The sequence below is a fragment of the Eleginops maclovinus genome, chromosome 4 (genome assembly GCF_036324505.1).
Source record: "Eleginops maclovinus isolate JMC-PN-2008 ecotype Puerto Natales chromosome 4, JC_Emac_rtc_rv5, whole genome shotgun sequence".
NCBI lineage: Eukaryota > Metazoa > Chordata > Actinopteri > Perciformes > Eleginopidae > Eleginops > Eleginops maclovinus.
In genome coordinates this window covers 7,045,933-7,066,186 of record NC_086352.1, presented here as the reverse complement: position 1 = coordinate 7,066,186, position 20,254 = coordinate 7,045,933, and the positions used below count along the sequence as shown (strand labels likewise).

The 20,254-nt window shown below is 39.9% G+C and overlaps 1 protein-coding gene across 1 annotated transcript in view; it reads left to right on the top strand.

Moving 5' to 3' along the window:
- shank2a (SH3 and multiple ankyrin repeat domains 2a) overlaps positions 1-20,254 on the top strand; it is a 200,651-nt gene that overhangs the window by 145,653 nt on the left and 34,744 nt on the right. The window contains 3 exon segments of the mRNA XM_063882408.1: positions 1,343-1,424; positions 6,476-6,558; positions 10,244-10,368. Coding sequence (XP_063738478.1) covers positions 1,343-1,424; positions 6,476-6,558; positions 10,244-10,368 — 290 coding nt within the window.

Genomic DNA, 20,254 nt, shown 5'->3' with positions numbered 1-20,254 from the left:
ACTCCGTAGACTAAAGTCAGAGAAATAAATGTTCCTGCGAAGATGACAAGATGTAAGCCGGATCAGAGGAGATGGAGTTTCTGTGAACGTGTGACAGCTGGTGTGAGAGAGTCTGAGAGGGGAGGACACACACTCTTCACTTGGGACGTCAACTGTGTGTTTATTATACTTTAATATATAAAATCGAGTCCTTTTTTTACACTTAAATCTATGAGAGAATACAGTTTAATGTCACTGAAAATACCACCGATAAAAATGAAGACTGAGGCCGAAGCACATCGGGAAGTGATTTCAATAAAGCATCTCATTGATCTTATACTTTCTTCTTCATTCAACAAACACTCTTTCGGATTACAGCCTAATTCTAAACAAATGGTAATGATGTAAATAGAAACAAAACAAACATCTTCTTCTTCTGTTTGCATTAATTGTTGTCGCTGATTGGTGTTAGCGTCATATTCTTCCGGCACATGTTTTGTAGATGATGGTCCATCAAATTATCTGCAGATATTTAAATGAACTTGATGCACCAAAACAATATACAACTTAAATATTGAGAAGGATTTTGTTGACAAATTTGCACCAAAAAAACGTCAAACACGAAGAAGAATGCATTTCCAACAAAGGCCTTCGTGAAGCATGAGATTTTTAGCTTCTTCCGGCTCACTGTTTTTTGTTTTCTTAACTTCTTCGTCACATCAACAAACTCTCTCAAGCTCTGGCAACACAGAGCATCAAGTTCAGTCACACTTTGTCAAAACACGTACATTATTCTGAAAGCTCTACAGAAGCTAACACATTTTCATAAATATATGAATATATTAGATGATGCACACGCAGGAGAGGGGAGTATTTAGCATTTTGTGCCGTTTGCAGCTCTTGTAGTGCGTCATCTTTTGTTATTGAGCATCTTTGTTTCTAAGAAGGATGCAGAAACATAAAACGTTCAAACTGAGGCTCAGTATTTGAGTTATCAGGACTCAAAGTGGATGCTGTCGTCTCTCTGTTTCTGTGTTTAATACACGCTTTTTGAAGGTGGCACTATTTCATTTTATCAACAGCTTTCACAAATGGCCAGACAACAACTCACCACTCTTACAAAAAGTACAACTGCTTAAAACGACATCATTTCAGATAAAAATAACCTCTTTATGCTGAAGATGATGATGCGGTATTACGCTGAACATTATCCTTCAGCGTGAGAAAACCATTTCATTTATTAGCATTTCTTAATTGAATTATGAAGTCAGTATGAGGACATGTGTAACTCTTCTATGAAAGACAATTCTCTCTAATAGAAGAGTGAAGTGAATATTGATCTGACGCCGCTGTGTTTGTGCAGATTCCCGAGCGGACCGCGCTGACAGGAGGAAACTCTTCAGACATTACACCGTCGGCTCCTACGACAGCTTCGACGCTTCCAGGTAAAAACACACTCAAATGCTTGGTTTCAAATACTTATATAAATATAAATGTATTTCCTTTCTCTTTGAGTGAGATACTGTATATGTAATTCATATTGTTGGGAATTGAGCAACATAAGGGATCGTATATGCACATTTTTATTTCTGTATCTCCTATAAATCCCCAATAATGTCTCTGAAAACGTTTACCTCAACAGCGAAGTGGGAAATGTTGTATGAAGGGTTTCTACGACCTTTAGTACCTGATCTATTTTTATAACACATCCAAACAATTCTCCTACTTAATGAAAGGAATGTCTTGTTACTTAGCGCAACAGAAATGTTCATTTTTCATTCAGAACACGATCTAGTATTCCCAAACTGAAACTTTTTTCCCCAGTATGGATTTTGTGTTGCGCTTATTCGTCGTCGAAATCCTATCACTTCCTCCAAGTTTGCACACGGGATGAACTAGAAATTGGTGATCAGACCAGGAGTCCCTCGCAATGTTTTTGACCATAACTGAAGAATTCAAATGCTTATTATGACATTTCATACTCGAGTGAAATGGTCATAAAAAAGCATCTGATTTGTTATGTTATGGTCCAAAAAGTGTTACATTGGCTCGTATAAAACTAGCTTTCGATGGACTAAGTATTTTATGTTGCTTTTAGGAAGCTGTTTTAGTCTTAAAGTGAAATTGAAACAAGTATGTACTATTAGTTTGAAGGATTTCTAATCCCAAGGTTCTTTCAAAATTAGGCAAATGATCAGAAATCCTCCTCCAGCACTGACTTTTATTTATCTATTTCCTACTTTTGCTTTATTTTACCAGGATATTCTCTTAAAGAGGCCCTAATATGCTCTTTGGGATTTTCCCTTTTACTGTTGGGTGTTATATAAGTGCATGTAAATGGTCTGCACAGGCTAAAATCAAGCAGAATAGGGCCCCTTTAAAGATTTAAAATGTCTTATTTCTGGGAAATCTTGACCGGTTTTACACCGACTCGTGTAACAAAATGCAGCTGTTTTGCATCTGAGGAGCTGCTTTAAGGTCATATTGACAGTTTTTCATCAGCTAATGGACAAAATGTAAATGCATCTGATGTCTGGAGATTGACTTTGGCAGGACCTGATTAAATACATTTTCTAGGTTTAAAAATAGCAAACATGTTCTGATATTCTACCAGAATGGACTGGAAAGATTTACAGTCAGGTGACAAAATAGCCTTTTTGTCAGATTTAAATCACTATTCTAATCCATGCACAATGTCAGGGTCCTGTAGTAATAACTATTATAATGTAATGTGTGTGGAGATACAGCGCGAAGGACAGAGTGACTTTCACCTCATTACTCTGCTGGGTTTCCTCTGGCACACGCTTGAAGGTGGATTATTTTTCTTCTAATAAATGTCCCAATATAGGTCAAGGTGAAACACCTCCTCCATCCGAGTGTGAGTTGGGCGTAGAATAAAGAATGACCCATGTGACTCGAAAGATCCTGGGGAAATTTGAACAGGAAATGAAACTTTAACCTGGATATTTCATGCTTTGCAGTTGAGACCTTCCGTCACTTTAACGTCTCTGTTACTGTAAATGTGAACATAATTAACTAAATGAACATAATGCGGTGTTGAGGATGACTTGAAACAAGAGATCGGTACTATAAACTCATCAGGAAATTGTTTATTGAAACAAATTAGAAGTCCGGCCATTTGCTCGTAGACTTCTATACAATCTAAATTATTTTTCAGATTGAATTTAGGCGTTATTGTCTATATATTTGTATTAGTTTTAAACCAGTTTGTAAACAGATTGTGCCAAATAAGATCCATATCTCTTTTTTTTTCAATAGAGATCAGATAAATGAGTGTATCAATAGAACATCAAACTAATTATTTCTAATGCATAACTGCAGCTGTAATAATAACAAAAAATAGAATGTCAAAATATCCTCTGAATGGGAACAACATCAAATGTAAGATCATCATATGTGTTGAAATAAGACTTAAAACTAGAGATTGAGACCACAAGCTCACCAGGAAAACGGTTAATGAGGTAATAAATCAAGTGAAAAGTAGGATCATATTTCATAGACTTCTACAAAACACACACTATTCAATAGACGCTGCTTATCGTCTATTCTTCTGTAATACTTCTAAATGAACATCACGCTGTATTAAAGACTTTAAAGTAGAGATTGAGACCATAAACCTGTCAGGAAAATGTTTACTAAGGTAGTACATCAAGGCAGGCGTAAGATTTTGTTCTCATAGACTTCTGTACAATCCCTAATGCATATGTTGCTCTATCATTTACAGCACTCTAAATAAGACCATCATTTACTAAATGAACATCACGCTGTATTGATGAAGACTCCAAACCCGAAATTGAGACCGTAAACTCATGAGGGAAATGTTTACTGTGGTAATGAATCAAGTAAGCGCAGGCTCATTTTCTCATAGACTTCTATACAATCTGACTTCTTTTTGCAACTACTGGAGTTTACTGAACACAACACACATTAGAAGATTCACATTAAGTTTATCTCAGTGCTTTGAATCAGTTTTTGGAGTCATTTTTGTAAGTGAGAAGAACTGTAATTTTCTCATAGACTTCTATACAATCTGACTTATTTCACATCTAGTGGAGTTTAATGCACACCACACACATAAACATAAGACTTTGGATCTGTTTTTTGAGTCTCATTAAACGATATTCCTTTGAAAAGTGACAAGTGGGCTTTTTTTCTCATAGACTCTCATACAATCTGCAGCTTCTGCAACCAGAGGAGTCGCCCCCTGCTGGATATTAGACCGTACTTCCACATATGTTTCACTTTTCAGAGGGTTGCTGTTTGATTTAAAGCCCATCATCGAGAGTTTGGCCCTCATCCACCATGACAGATAGTTTATTGTGCATCATTTTCTCCTGCAGCCCTCCGTCATGCAGTTTAACAGATGTCTGTCTAACCGCTGTGTCCTTGAGCCAGACCTCCAAACTGCAACACAAAGTTTCACGTGCACACAAAGATTTAGGATTCAACGGCTTTATTATCATATGCACAATAGATACAATAAAACCCTTAAGTCACACGCTCCCCCCAACTACGAAACATACTATTCTGAAGACACAAAAAGAGAGAAAGGAATAAAGTAGTGCGAGAGACGTAAGGTAAGTTGCGGATATAGATTTGAAATTCATCAATATAGTTTTATATCATCCTAACCTGTCGTTTTATAAACATCATAATATAGTATTTGAGGGTGTTGTGAAGTAACCAAAGTTATGAAATAAATGTAGTTTAGTAGAAAGTTTAAGTTCTGTCTCGAAATTGTAGTGGAGTAAAAGTAAACACTAGCAGAACATGTAAATACTGAAAGTACGACTACAAGAAAGTGCAAGTCTTGCATCAAAATGTTTGTCACTGTGTGTGTGTGTGTGTGTGTGTGTTTGCGTTTGTGTGTGTGTGTGGGAATGCTGGGAGATAACCTTCAGTGTGTCGGCCTCCTTCCTCCTCTCGAGACAGATTTTTCCGTTGCTAAGGGAACTGTTGCTAGGACGGCGGTCGCACCTCTCTCTCTCTCTGCTAATATAAACTGGATGATGCTCCTCGGGCTGCAGCAGCTAAGTCAGCCTATAAGTTTCACATCTCCAGATTCTTCACAGCGCAGGAACGTCGAGGGGCCCTCGTATGATTTGGGTTTTCTTTTTCTTTCCTATAGTGTGTTATATAGGTTTTAGTGCATGTAAATGGTCTGCAAAGGCCAAAATCCCTGTGTCCCCTCCAGTATGATATTCTCTCCCTCATTCCCCCCCCTCCCCTGCCTGACACGCCTCCATTGGACTCCTCTGTTTACTTCCATGAACATAGTGACATCACTGTTACACTGGCGCTTCTATTGGTTAGAGCTCAAACATATTGTACGTATAGGCTAAGGGGCGGGACATCTCTTAGCAGTTTTTCCTTGTTGGACGTGAGGGTGTATGGACAGGAGATGTCCTATTCATGTTCTGTACAATCTGTAAAGTCCCCTCCGACCAATGAAACATGTGGGGCTTTATAAATAAACAACAACTTTGATTTCAAGGTACTCCCTGAAACCAAATCCAGCCCTACATTATAATTGATCTGGCGTAGATACAGGTGAAACTTGTAGATTGAGAAGTTGGTTTTTAAAAGTTGAACAGTGTTAAGGAACTTTGAATAAGTGAAATAAGGACACAATATAAGTCTTTTATAGATAAAACATATTAAATAAACAATTTCCCATTTTTTAAGGAACCCCTTTAAACTCCCTTGAAGATTTTGGATTAAAAGTTGTTATTTTAAAGTTAAAGTCAAAGTGTCTGTTTCAACAAAAGGATAAACAATGTGATGGATTCTACTAAAGACACAACCCCAATTATCAGCATTATGACTTCAATCAGTAAATTAGACAGGTTTCAAACCATATGACACCCTGCTGTTCACACACACACACACTCCCCCCATTCTGTCTCTGTCTGACACACAAACACACACCCTCCCTATCCAGTCGGTGTGTTCCGTAGCTGATTGCATTGCAGAGCACACCTTTAGACATCCATTCACACCGATCCCCGGCTGCTCCCTCCCTCCATCTCGCTCTCTCTCCCTCCACCCCCCTTACACTGTACACCGTTGATCTCCAGCTTTCCTCCCCGCCTCATCATGAGCCATTAGCGGCCACCTGCAGCTGCCTGATGTCGCTTCACCGCCGCCCGGAGCCTCCGCAGCAGCGGCGGTAGCGGCGGCGCATTGAGGCGGAGGGAGACGCGTCTTTCTTCCGTCGTCTTTTATTCCAAATCCTTTTTTGTCTGGAGATGCTGTCGCCGGGCTGCCGGGGCCGCTGTCATACCGTGTGATAGAGACCGAGGAGGCGGGGGTGGTGGTGGTGGTGGGGTGGGGTCGGGGTTGCCCTGCCCTGCCCTGGCCGGACTAGCTCTCCCTCCTCCAGCAGCATGAACCTCCACTCGGGCAGGGCGTCCGTGGCTATGCTGCGGATGATGGGCTGTGCTAACGGGCGCTCTGCTCGGAATCTCCTCCACAGTGACTGCGTGGTGGACGAAAAGACGGTGGTGCTCCAGAAGAAGGAGAATGAGGGATTTGGCTTCGTGCTGCGAGGGGCAAAAGGTAGGAAAAACATTTAGACACTTTATGCTTTTTTTTTGGATGTCACTTTGTCAATCTGCACCAAAAATCAACACATTGTACAGTTATATTCGCTGCAGAATCTGCATTTTAACCCTCTTGCAAACATGTTTTTGGTGCATTTTTCCTTGCATTCTTGGCTATTCTTAGATCACTCTTAGAGGCTTTATGTAGGAGAATGCATGGAGTGATGCTGTAGCCCTCCCCCTCCTCCTCACTTTCAAAACAGGAGCATGCAAACAAGTTCTGCTATTAAAAACACATTTCAATGCAACTTTTATTATAATCTTCCCTGAAGTCTTCTGCTTGCATCTTTCTGTCAAGAGTCCACAAACATCTAAACATCCTGCACTCATTTCTGCTGCAGAATCTGCATTTTTGTACTTCTTGCAAACACATTTTTGGTGCTTTTTGTCCGTGCATTCTTGGCTATTCTTAGATCACTCTTAGCGGTTTATGTAGGAAAATGCATGGAGTGATGCTGTAGCCCTCCCCCCTCCTCCCCCCTTTCAAAATAGGAGCATGCAAACAAGTTCTGCTATTAAAAACACATTTGAATGAAACTGTTATTATGACCTTCCCTGAAACCTTGTACACACACACACACACACACACACACACACACACACACACACACACACACACACACACACACACACACACACACACACACACACAGCAGAAGTGTCAGATGCATTATGACGGCATGTTGACGTTAACCCCCCCCCCCCAAAACTTGCCCTCATTTTTATATTTGTTGTGTTTCTCAAAGGTTAAATCTGCCTTTAAGGGCTGAAAAAACATCTGTAATTCAACTTCAAATCCCTCTTTTGAATCTGCTTCTGGGTTATGTATCTTGACCACCAATGATGAGTTGTTGTGATACACACATGCAGTTTGATATTCCTCCAGGCCATGAGATTGGCTCTAAAAATAGCCAGTTAGAGCTGCCGCTGCTGCTGCTGCTGCTGCGTCTCTTTCTATGACGATTCTTGCCATGTCATAATCCACGTTGCATTCCACAACTGTGCGATTGGTCTACGCCGTGGTTACTGTCGAGAAGTACATTTAGTATTCAGTGTTTTTTATTGTAAGAAAGAGAGAGAGAGGAAGAGGGGGAGGCAGAGACGAAGAAGAGGAGAGGAAAAAGGGTATGGTTTTAAAAAAAACACTAGGAATGTTCTAGTCCTTCTGACACACTCTGCTATCACCCTGGGGGAACTGACCCAGCCGAGCTTATCCTGCATGGGGTGAACACACACACACACACACACACACACACACACACACACACACACACACACACACACACACACACACACACACACACACACACACACACACACACACACACACACGCAAAGCACTTGAGCTGTCACATAAGCTCACATCCTTTCCTCTGCTCTCTGACATTTTTTTTTTACTCTCCATCTCCATCCTCGTCTTTCTCCTTCTCTGTGTCACACATTCAGACGGACACCACCCAAAGAAACGTAGTCATCACATTCATGTAAATACCCAGAATCCCCCTTTCCTCTCTCTGGTGCTTCCAGTACTGGGATGAGTTATAGGAAGTGTCACTTGTCACCACTGGTTTTTCCCAGCCGCTATGTTTGTTTAACCTTCCCGAGAGCAAGAGGGAGATGGGGAATGTGTGGGGGAGACGGAGCCATAATGCAGTGCTGATTGATGTTGAAAAATTAAAAACTAAATTCACTATTAAACTTAATGTTTCGGAGTGCATGTGCATGCAATCCTCTCATGTTTGCATGGGGTTTGAAGTGTTCTTAAAGGGACAGTACACCCCAGAGTCCACTATTGCAACCCAGTCTCACAGTTTTTGAAATGAGCTTAAATTACATTTATTGATATCATGTTTTAATCAGGATGAACATCGGGATTCAGGAGATCAGAAGTTGGATATTTTCCCCCATTTCCCACATAGAAGAAAATATATATTTTTGTAACCATAACCGATGCTATAAATGAAAAGGCGTGGGATTATTGTTGCTTTTACTTTATTTTTCATTGTAGTATTTTGTTCCTGTTAGTCAGAACAAGTGTCAGTACTCAGGAGACTGGAAGCTGGACTTTTCTTTTGAATTATTATAATTGTTTAACTGAATGAAACTGCTGCTTTACTCAGGATTGTTCAGTTTAATTATATTATAAAGTTTCTGTCAATCAGACCAAGACTCCGGTCTGAGGAGACAGGGAAGATGTTTTCTATTATTTTGGTTTTAAAGATTGACTGAAGAAGACTTGATGCCGGCACAAGCAGGGCGAAATGTGTATCTGAACTGCCGTGAGACCGGGCTGGATTTTGTGCCTGTTGTGCTATTTATTGATTTACTTTGAGTTGTCAAATGTTGGAGTTATCGGCCGTAGAGATGTCTGCCTTCTGTCCACTAATAAGGAACTACATGGCTAGTGTGGCGCAAAGTACCTAAAAAATACATTTCATAAACTCAACAGAAAGGTCTCTTTCCAGGAATCATTACTTTGGGTTACTCAACTTAGTCAAGAGACTTTGTTGTGAGCAGATCCGTGTAGGGACTATTTTCTTTCTAACGTATCACTGCGGAGAAGCGGGCATTTAAACACGAATGGTGTCCAGTTGAAACAAGACACTAACTTCCTCAGGAAAGCGTCTTGTCCATAAGTAGATGCAGAGCTTCCTTTGTGCTTTGACCCAAAAGAAAGACAGATAGTTTATGGATTAATCCCGGGTACGTTTCTGTACCTTAACAAGCTGTACCTGAGCTCAAAACTTGAAGCAGAAGAAAACAGTAAAACTATTTTAAAGTATCACGACGACAGCAAAGTTCTCCATCAACTCCAAAGCTGTCATATTATTATTTACTTTTTTAAAGATATTTTTGGGTTTTTTTGCCTTTAATCGGATAGGATAGTGGAGAGTGACAGGAAAGTGGGAGAGAGAGTCGAGGTGGGACCCGGAAAGGACCACGGGTCGGGAATTGAACCCGGGTCGCCGGCGTACGTTGCAGGTGCCCCAGCCAGTCGGGCCACGGCCGGGGCCAAAGCTGTCATATTTACACTTTGACTTTTGTCGCTGATACTTTCAGAAGTCACCTTTGGTTAAATTGTGACAGTCAGCTTTCCTCTCTGAGTCAGTGTGAGGTCAGTGAAGCTGCAGTGATGCTGCGCTCCCTATATGATGCAGTAAGGAGAGCTGACAATCCAAAAACAAACCAATCTTACAAACATAAGCAGTTAAAGTAAGAATGTGACATAGATAAATAAAGATAGCAATATATATTCTCTAAATCTTTTTTTGTATTTCCTCATAATTTATTTTCTGTATCTGTTATTGGACCTTTTTAAACGTTATATTATATTTATGTTTTTAAATATTCACATTGTATTTGGTTTTATGTTTTTTCGCACATTTTTCTCTAACTTTTTAAGTTTATTTAAATATTTGTATCCATTTTTTTATTCCCCGTGTTTTCATTTCATCAGAAAAAACATAAATTAAAATATTTAAAATGTTGATTCATTTTACTATTTTTCAACTCATAAGGTTCTCCTATGAAGTTTAAAGTGTACATTTTCCTTATCCAATCCTCCCCTCATTACTGTGTCTTATGCATATTTTATCTAGCTTTCTATAATCTACTTCCTCTCTATCCTTCCTCCTGTACAGCGGACACGCCCATCGAGGAGTTCACTCCTACGCCCGCCTTCCCCGCCCTGCAGTACCTGGAGTCGGTGGACGAGGGAGGGGTGGCATGGCAGGCGGGGCTCCGGACGGGGGATTTCCTCATCGAGGTAAGAGCTGATACATGGATTCTTCCTTGCACCTGCGTATGCCTTCACAGGCTGCAGAGCTGGTGCAGGAGAGTGACGAATCCTGAGGGGTTTTTGCACACATTTAAAGAAAACACACGTTGGCTTTTGGTCGTTGTTGTTTGATTAGCATTTTTTTTGTATGTCTCTAATGGTTGTTTGGGGTGCTAAACATGGAGTCAGTTGTAACATAAGATGTACACTAGCTGTTAAGTCTTCAACAAATGTGTGTGTTTACTCTGAGTTTAAATCTAAATGTGTGCCTCACTGAGCAGAGTGTGTGTGCTGAGTTCTGTTGGGTTTTTATGGCTCACTTTTATGTGCTCGTAAGAACATCCTATTACTGAAATGGGTTTGAACAAGGCCTCCCTTTATTTTAAAGTGTTTCAGCAGACTTTACTATAAAATCATCAGAACTAATATCAATTATGTGATTGCAATTAAAGCAAGACGAGTGTGTTTAGTGTGCAGACTGAAGACATTGCTATGGGACCAAGTCAACTTGCTGTTTATTGGCTGACGAGTGGAAAGACAGATTTGCCTGATTTGGGTCTTTTATTTGTTGAAATGTGCACGGATGTAATGTAGACTTTTTATAAAGCTGTGCTCCAGTGTGAGTCCTCACCTGATTCGTGCATTGAAATACCTACAGTTTCAGGTGTATACAAATGGCTCTGATATTTTACGTTTCCTTTTAGTATGGAGGCTCTTTGCTTTCTCATGTTGATACCAAGACGAGATTGTCTTTTGTTCCTTCTCCGAAACGTATTAACGATTAACAAGGCATTTGTACCGGTGGGTTTAGCTTAACCAAGCAACCTAAATAACATAATTCTCGACGTGTGAAATAAATATTCTATAACAACATAGCTTACAACATGACATACAGTCTAATCCTGCTGCTTTTTACTGTGAAATGAACGTAGGATAAAGAGAGGAGTTTAAAGATGTTTCTCAATGCCAGACTGCTTCCGGAAAACAACACACTCATCCTCAGTGTGCATGAGGAACCACTGATCAATTACATTTGTTTTGAAGAGGTACTGTGCTGTTCATTTTAAATGAAGTGGTAGTTTTATTTGATTAACTTGTAGTTATTATACATACTTTCATCGTCCGTAACAGTATAAGTTTGCTCTACACATGCTGGTATTGATTACAACCTGGAATTGCTCCCATTTTCACCTGGATTTAAAGACCAGTAACCGTGTATGGACGGGTTTTAATGGGGTTTTCTTTGCGAAGTAAATCTATTGTAAATGAGCATCTGGTAAATGAAAAGGCAGCCAGTCAAGCCTTCCATTTAGTGTATTCATTGTGAAGTCATTAAAAAATAAAAGTGTAAGCAGTGTTTATTTGTTTATAAGTGAATCTGGAATAACAGATATATATATATACCATGAAATAGAATAAAGAGAAGAAGAATTGGAGGATGAAACCCTCTTTATTTTGTCACACCTATTCAGTACAGCACACACAGCGAAACTGGACCTCTGCATTCAACCCATCCTAGTACTAAGTACAGTGCCTTGCTCAAGGACAGCTGAAGTGGAAGCTACCAGACCCCACTGGCCCGATCGGGACGTGAACCGGCAACCCTTCGGTTAAAAAAAAAGCCACTGCCGCCCCTTATTTAAATAAGCATAAGAAGTTAATGGTAAACTATTCAAAAAGAAATGTCCTATCTTGAAATAAATTGAATCCCGACACAAAGATTTCTATGAAGCCTGCTCTCACATTCATTGTGTTATGTAAGCTGTTGTAATATTCAAGCTCCTGGGGCTTTCTACCAATAGTGAGGGTTTGTTTTTTATTAAAGTAATTTTGGGTTATTTCCTACAACTGGAGCTTGGCGCCTCACTACATGCATTGTTATACAAGTATGTAAAATTGTGCAGGATATTATTGTATATTCCAGTCAGAGCTGCAGCCTCACCATCACACCGCTGCTGCCGAGAGAGGAAACAGAGTCTGAGGAAAAAGCACATTTTCTATTTTGAGCGTGCACTCTTCCTCCTGTATGACTCCATAACGGCAGCTCAGCGCTGGGGATGGGTTTGTTTAGCGATGCTGCTAAATGGAGCATCAAATGAGAAGAACAAACTGAATCTGCAGCGCTGCCTCAGTATTCGTGCAGCTCCATCATCCTATATCTCCAATAGCTGTTGACCGCTTCAATCACATCATCATTCTGTTGGAAGTCAAAACAACCACAGATGCATACAGGAAGTTTGAAATGTTATGCAAGGCTTTTTGCAAAGGACAAATATTAAGACAAGATACGATACAAGGGGAATATGACCATCACTGAAGACGCATAGTAAACCATAAACAGATCAAATTCTTTAATGATCCCCACACAACCTTTGAACTTTGTATTTTTACATTATTCTATCATTTTAGTTGAACTATGTAATGAGCATTGAGTGCATATCAACTACAGCTGTGTATATGCGGTCCTGGGTTAGCATCCCTGGTTCCCTACGCTAAAAACCAATGGGATTTCTCGATTTAACTTTTGGGTTCTTGCAGAAAATAATCTCCGTGCATGTGTTGTTCAGCAGGATAAATGTTGTAATGTTGGGCTATAAAGGAACTACAGCACGCTCACATGACTTCACGTTGCCACCGCTAAGCTAAAGGAGGCTAATGTTGGGCTATAAAGGAACTACAGCACGCTCACATGACTTCACGTTGCCACCGCTAAGCTAAAGGAGGCTAATGTTGGGCTATAAAGGAACTACAGCACGGTCACATGACTTCACGTCACCACCGCTAAGCTAAAGGTGGCTAATGTTGGGCTATAAAGGAACTACAGCACGGTCACATGACTTCACGTCACCACCGCTAAGCTAAAGGCGGCTAATGTTGGGCTATAAAGGAACTACAGCACGGTCACATGACTTCACGTCACCACCGCTAAGCTAAAGGCGGCTAATGTTGGGCTATAGAGGAACTACAGCACGCTCACATGACTTCACGTTGCCACCGCTAAGCTAAAGGAGGCTAATGTTGGGCTATAAAGGAACTACAGCACGGTCACATGACTTCACGTCACCACCGCTAAGCTAAAGGCGGCTAATGTTGGGCTATAAAGGAACTACAGCACGGTCACATGACTTCACGTCACCACCGCTAAGCTAAAGGCGGCTAATGAAAAGCAGAAAACCATTGACTTCCAGACCAGGGAACACAGTTGTAAAATGATACCAGTCGGTGCAGTTTCTGATTATTCTGTGATGCGGTAGTGGTGATGCGGTTGCCATGGCAGCCGATTAGCTTTAGTGTATAATCCTGTTAGAGATGACCTGCAGTGCTGAGCTGCTAAACAGATTAGCATGAAGAGATGTCTCTGTCATATCCCACTGATGGATGAACTCTCGCCCTTTCTGCGTCCAGAACATGCACGACTTTACGACTGTAGAATTCTGGTTTGGTTCTGATGTTTTGTTGCTATTTAAGCCACATTTTTTACAGTGATTCAGCTTTTTATTACAATATTTTTGAATAAGCTCATATTGAATCCTACAAATGTATGAAACAACCTTGAAATTTACCTTATGTCATTACTTTTTTAAGAATGACTGCTTCCAAAGCCTTCTTATCTGTGATACAAATAAAAGTCTATGAGAAACATGTTTCATTACTTAGCAAAACAAAAATATACCTTCCCACAGCGGGGAAATGCACCTCAAAAATGCATTACAGCTGCAGGGCGGTGCAGATAGGTAAAATAAGTAGATTAAAGAATGTGTATTTAATGCAAATGTAAGGAAACTAACAGCCAGTTTTATCAAAAATATGAAAAGGTGTAAATTGCACATGATTCGTGCAACCATCCCTTCTTGAAAGCTAATTTATTGTCTCTTTTAAACACTTTTTATGAAGTGGATGTCCTTGAAGAAGCTGGAAGGACGGGAGCAAACATTAAGAGGCAAATGTGGAAGAGCAGCGATTACCTGTCATAAAATATGTGATTGACTGGCTAGCAAGGGGATTGTTGAGTGATACCAGTATCTCTTTTATATGTTACTGCAACTCATTTCAAAGCACCTGGCCATGTTTTTAAGTCCGCAGAGAGGTGTGTGTGTGTGTGTGTGTGTGTTTAAACATCTGGTTTTGTGTCCGCCACACTGCACACATGCCCTGTTTTTCCTTCTGATGTACATTAGCAGAACATTTCCATTTGCATGCATGATTTAGGGCTCGGCTGAGCATCAATGTTTCATCGCCTCTTACAGCTTGGCATGAGGACGAGCGCATTCATTCAGTGCCCCTTTACACAGCCACTCAAATCATTTGCCTAAATGTGTTTAAGTGGGTGCTCGTGGGGGTCCCCATCAATAACCGCTGCGCAGTCTTCATATCGATGCAGTTCGTTGACTTTGAGGGAAGCCGTCTGCTGCGCCGTGCCACTGAGCAGAGAGGGCTTTCTATTTATATCGTGTTCACCTTTAGCCGCGCTTGAAAGGTAAAAATCACGAAGGTCAGACGTGATTCTGACGATGCAGACCTCCATCTCTTTGCACGCTTATTTCAGTTAAGTGTGTGTGAGTTTGTCCCGTCGCCACAGCAGGTGGTTAGTCACCATAATTGCACATCTTTGTGGATTACTGCTGATTAAACGAAAGGCTGAGTTCATTTTAAAGAGGCCCTATTCTGCTTTTTGGGTTCTTCCCTTCCCTGTAGTGTGTTAGATTTTTGTGCCTGTAAATGGTCTGCAACAGATAAAGTCCATGTGTCAGCGGGAGTTCCTCTCCCACACAATGTCTAAAATGTCTCTGATTGAACATATCTGGACGTTTCTCTGTTTTATATCATATAAAAGTCAAAATATTTGAATTTCTAACAAATGAGACATTTAAAAACCTCACTTTGGATGAGGATGAACATATGTTGTTCACTATTTTCAAACAATTCATAGATTAATCTAACTCTAAAAATGTGTATATAATTGATAATTACAGCCCTCAAATGATACAGAGGGATGCACACTACAGCTTAAACAAATTAAAAACACTCTGCATGAGGATGAAGTGGAAAGAAATACGCATTTAGTGGAGACACAGCAACAAAATGTGTATCCTTAAGAAGAGTGACTGTCATAACGCTGCTGTCGTTGTGCCCGTCCTTTAGAGACATGCTAATGCTTGCAGGATAGAACATGTACAAAAAAGGTGTGTGTGTGTGTGTGTGTGTGTGTGTGTGTGTGTGTGTGTGTGTGTGTGTGTGTGTGTGTGTGTGTGTGTGTGTGTGTGTGTGTGTGTGTGTGTGTGTGTGTGTGTGTGTGTGTGTGTGTGTGTGTGTGTGTGTGTGTGTGTGTGTGTGTGTGTGTGTGTGTGTGTGTGCAAAGAAGGTATATGGAGTAGAGCACTTACTCTCTTATATAACACACGACTCTGGCCAGGAGAAAGATATGTGACCAGTGTGACATGCAAATGCATCTGCCTCCCGTGCCCCCAGGTGTGTGTGTGTGTGTGCTTGTCCTTCTGTCAGATCTCTGCCTCTCTGCCTCTCTCGGAGGAATGCAACACAGCACACAACTGTCAGTGTGCAGTGAACTAGCACAAGCTCTTAAAGGAAAAAGGAGGAGGTTGTTGGGGGGGGTGGTGGCTCTCTTCGCCGTGCAGCAGCATCAAATAAAAAAGATGCAAAGTCTCATATTCCTGCAATGTGCGCACGCTTTGATTTCTGCAATAAAAGGCTACTGTGTTTATGCTAAAGCTGAGATATTGCCCCAGATAACGAGGCAAGCGTGTCATAAACCTGATCAGAGCAGAAGTCGCTCTTAAACGGTCATGCTTCAGCAGGAACGTGTTCATCTGACGGATGTTTTTACAAAGTTTGTAAAGAAATCAATGACTTCGGATATATATTATCTACAGATATGTCTTACTACTGTTATATTCACCATTACAGTTTTATATTGTTTTATTTTTTCCCTCGTGTGTAATGTCGTTTCAACATGCTGCTTTGACAAAACAACATTAGGGATCATTAAAGTATATTTTCTATAATTTAATCTAATCTTGTCAGAAAAATTCTAATTTAATGAATATTATTGGCAAAAATGTAAATATAGTGTTACAGATATGCACATGTACAGCATTTACATCCAAAGTTTCACTTCTTTCTCTTTAATTAGCATTTTAAATGTTTTAGTTCGGTTTTAAACTCTTTTATCATCACTTGAGACTGCTGCAGGAAGCATTCAGATCATTTTCTTCAGTAAAAATACAAATACGATTCTGTGAAAATACTTTACTGAAATTAAAGAGCTGCAGCAAGAACCTTTGTAAAGTAAAAGCATGCAAATGATATATGCTTAAAAGCAATGTCATCGCCATACAGATCAGTCTACTACTGTGGAGGCTTTTACAGTGTTTTCATACAAATACATACATGCATGCATACAATACATAAAGATGAAAAGGTAAGGCATATTTCTGCAATAATATTTATTTAAGAGATGATTTTTTACTACATGAATAACCGTGGGTTTATATTTTCTAGAGATATAAATCGTTCTACTGTTTTTTGTTCAGGTTTATATTATTTTATTCTATTTTTCACAGATTTGTACCTATTTTTAACTTTGTGTTTTCATGTTGCTATGACTAAAACAATATCCACATTTGGGATTAATATTTGATATAATCTAATCTAATAAAATATCAGATTTTTTTTTATTTAAAGCCAATCAGACAAATATCTCAGCAACTCTTTCTCTGCACATATGCTCATTTTTTAGCATGCACAGATAAAGAGGTCACCGTTGCACCTGTTTCTCTTTCATTAGCACCTTAGACTGCTGCATGAAGTCACTGTTTGTCAGTCTAAAGGCAGAAAGCGTTAAAATGCAGTGAAATACAGAAAATAAAAGCTGCTGTTTGAGAGCAGGCTCACCAGCAGACAGCCACATGTCTTTCTCCCACTTCTGTTTCTGTCTGACCTCATTTCTCACATTTGTATTCCAGGTTGCACCTTATATATCTGTGTTGGCAGAATGATGTTGGAACATCTGCAACACTGCTGGGTTTAGTGTTAGCATTAGCTCGTGTCTCTGTTACAGACTCATTGCCCTTGACCCAGTTCTGCTCAGATGGTGAGTTGGTTCGTCGGGTCGCAAACAAGGCTGACCGGAGGGTGAGGAGGTTACCTGCGGCAGGTTGTTGGCTTATTAAGGGCGCAGTGTGCAGGATTGTCCTCACAAAACAGTGTGTAGAATCACGTCTGACCCACTAAAGTGTGTGAGGGTGTCTGTGTCTGGAGAGATCGTGCAAACCTCGGCCTGGAGTTTGTCTTTTATTTCCTTGTGTTTGTGGCTTTTTCTGGGTGTTAGCCTCTTGCATAATTATGGCGACAGCGTACCAGATCTTAAACATGCATTTGAGAGGAAGCTACGTAAATGGCACACTGCTGAAAAAATGCAAATTTGTGTGGATTTTCACCTGCGACACACACATACACATTGTGGATTTAAAGAATGAGCTCTTTTTTTAGTTCCCTTGTTTATCACCCTAACTCATATTAAACGTGTCTTATATAAACAAATATGTATAATTTCTTATCGCATTTATTGCAAATGTATAAATTTCATCTGTTTTTCTCATTTAAATGAAACAACAACTCTAAACTGGGTGCTCTATGTGCACATGAACTTCCTTCATACATCTTTATACACATCTTTATACACATCTTTATGTGTGATCTGCGGGAGCAAACTGTCTTTTTTCTTTATTGGTTTAATACATCAGTGCTTACTTCTGCATGATAAGTAAGAAGAAGGACTAAAAAAAAGAGTGTAATGCTGTAATCACCATACTTACAGGTATTCTGTGTTTCAACGCTTGATATTTCTTCTTCCTCTGTGCCAACGAGCGTGATTGTTATTTAAAAAAGGATCCAACGTTTGTCCAAAAGCCACATGGGCACTGCTGGACCAAATGTGGATGAATCCGCCGCTGAAAATAGTCCCCAACAATCGCACTACTTGAAAGTAGAAGGCTCTTTTAAGAAATGTCTGGGCCTCAGATCCTCCAGTCCACTTGAGCAAAACACACAAGGGTTATAATATTACGTATAGAGGTCAGAGAGGGGAAGCTGTGGTGGATATTGTAGAGACTAGAGAAGATCATTTTAGTTTGTAGTGATGAATTAGAAGTCACTTGTGTTATTAGACATCATCATGGCTTTATTCATGTTATTGATTTCCTGCTGAAAGTGGATTTTGGGAGGTAATCGGATGCAGAGTAAGATCATTACGCAAAGCATCCTGCAGCTTTATTAGCTCTTAGTCTGCGAAGGCTTTTTATATCCTGTTGGTTCAGAGTGAAGACACCACTTACATTTATCTGCATTTTTCCACGACGGTTTGCAGGGGCGGTGTTTGACTGAAGATCAGTTGAAGGTTCGGGTGGCTAAATGTGACCTCCCTTTTAATACAACAGGATTGAGCAGCAACTGTTTGAGAATACTCAACGTTTTCCACTCGTCCTGACACCTGACATAGATGGATTTATCATCGCAAATTGGGATATCAGGAGCGAGGCAATAGTAGTACTTCATATATCAGGAATGAGTATATTTCACTATGGTATGGCATCTTCCCTTGGGACTTTGTCTGGGAGCAAGAAGGTTGTTGGTTCAAGTCCAAATCTGACCACAAGGACATAGTGTGGACCTGAAGCTGGCGATTAAAAGTTGATTATCAACAGCTAAGATTACTTCTATATTTTAGTTTGAGAAAGATCGCCATCGTTTTTTCAAGTAGCAGGTGGAGATGCTCATCATCATCAATGATGGATTTGTTCACCGTCCTCCAGAGGTGTTGAGTAACTAAGTACATTTACTTAAGTACTGTATTAAGTACAATTTTTAGGGACTTTTTTTACTACTTTCTACTTAGAACTAGCTGCACCTTTACCAGAGAACACTTTAATGATCAATCATTATAAAACATATCAGAGATATTATTCTGAAATGGACCAATCAGACAATGACTACTTTTACTGTCGCTACTTTAAGTACATTTAGAGGAGAGTACTTTCTACTTTCACTGGAGGAACATTTAGAATACTTTTACTGTGACAGAGTATTCCTACACTCTGGTACTTCTACTTTACTCAAGTACAAGATCTGAGTACTTCTACTTTACTCAAGTACAAGACCTGAGTACTTCTACTTTACTCAAGAAAAGTACAAGATCTGAGTACTTCTACTTTACTCATGTACAAGACCTGAGTACTTCTACTTTACTCAAGTACAAGATCTGAGTACTTCTACTTTACTCAAGTACAAGACCTGAGTACTTCTACTTTTACTCAAAAACAAGATCTCGAGTACTTCTACTTTAGGTAAAATAAACAATGCGATGCGTGGAGGAGACGTAGCTTTAAATTCACATAGAGTAAAGATCTGAGATAATTTTCAGAGCTTTCCCTCGCCCACCAGCTACAGATGCCGTGTGTGTGTGTGTGTGTGGTGTGTGTGTGTGTGTTGTGTAGGCCTGGTGAAATTACACTTGTTGCACATTACAAGATCTGTGTAGTACTTGCTTTTGCTCAGGTGTAATGGAACTGGTTACTTACTACATTGTATGATAGTCAAATGCATCTGCAGCTTATTTGAGAGCTACCGAAGCGTGACAAACATGAGCTTCTCGCAGTTTATTTATATCTTAACTGATTATCCTCAGGATCTGGTTTTCATTCTGCAAACTTAAAGTCAGTTTAAGATGAATACTGAGTACCTTTCAGCATCAACGCAAATATCATTTATATCCTTTTATTTTATTATATAATACCAATGATCTCAGTGACTTTCGTTTTTATCAAGTACAAGATCTGAGTACTTCTACTTTTACTCA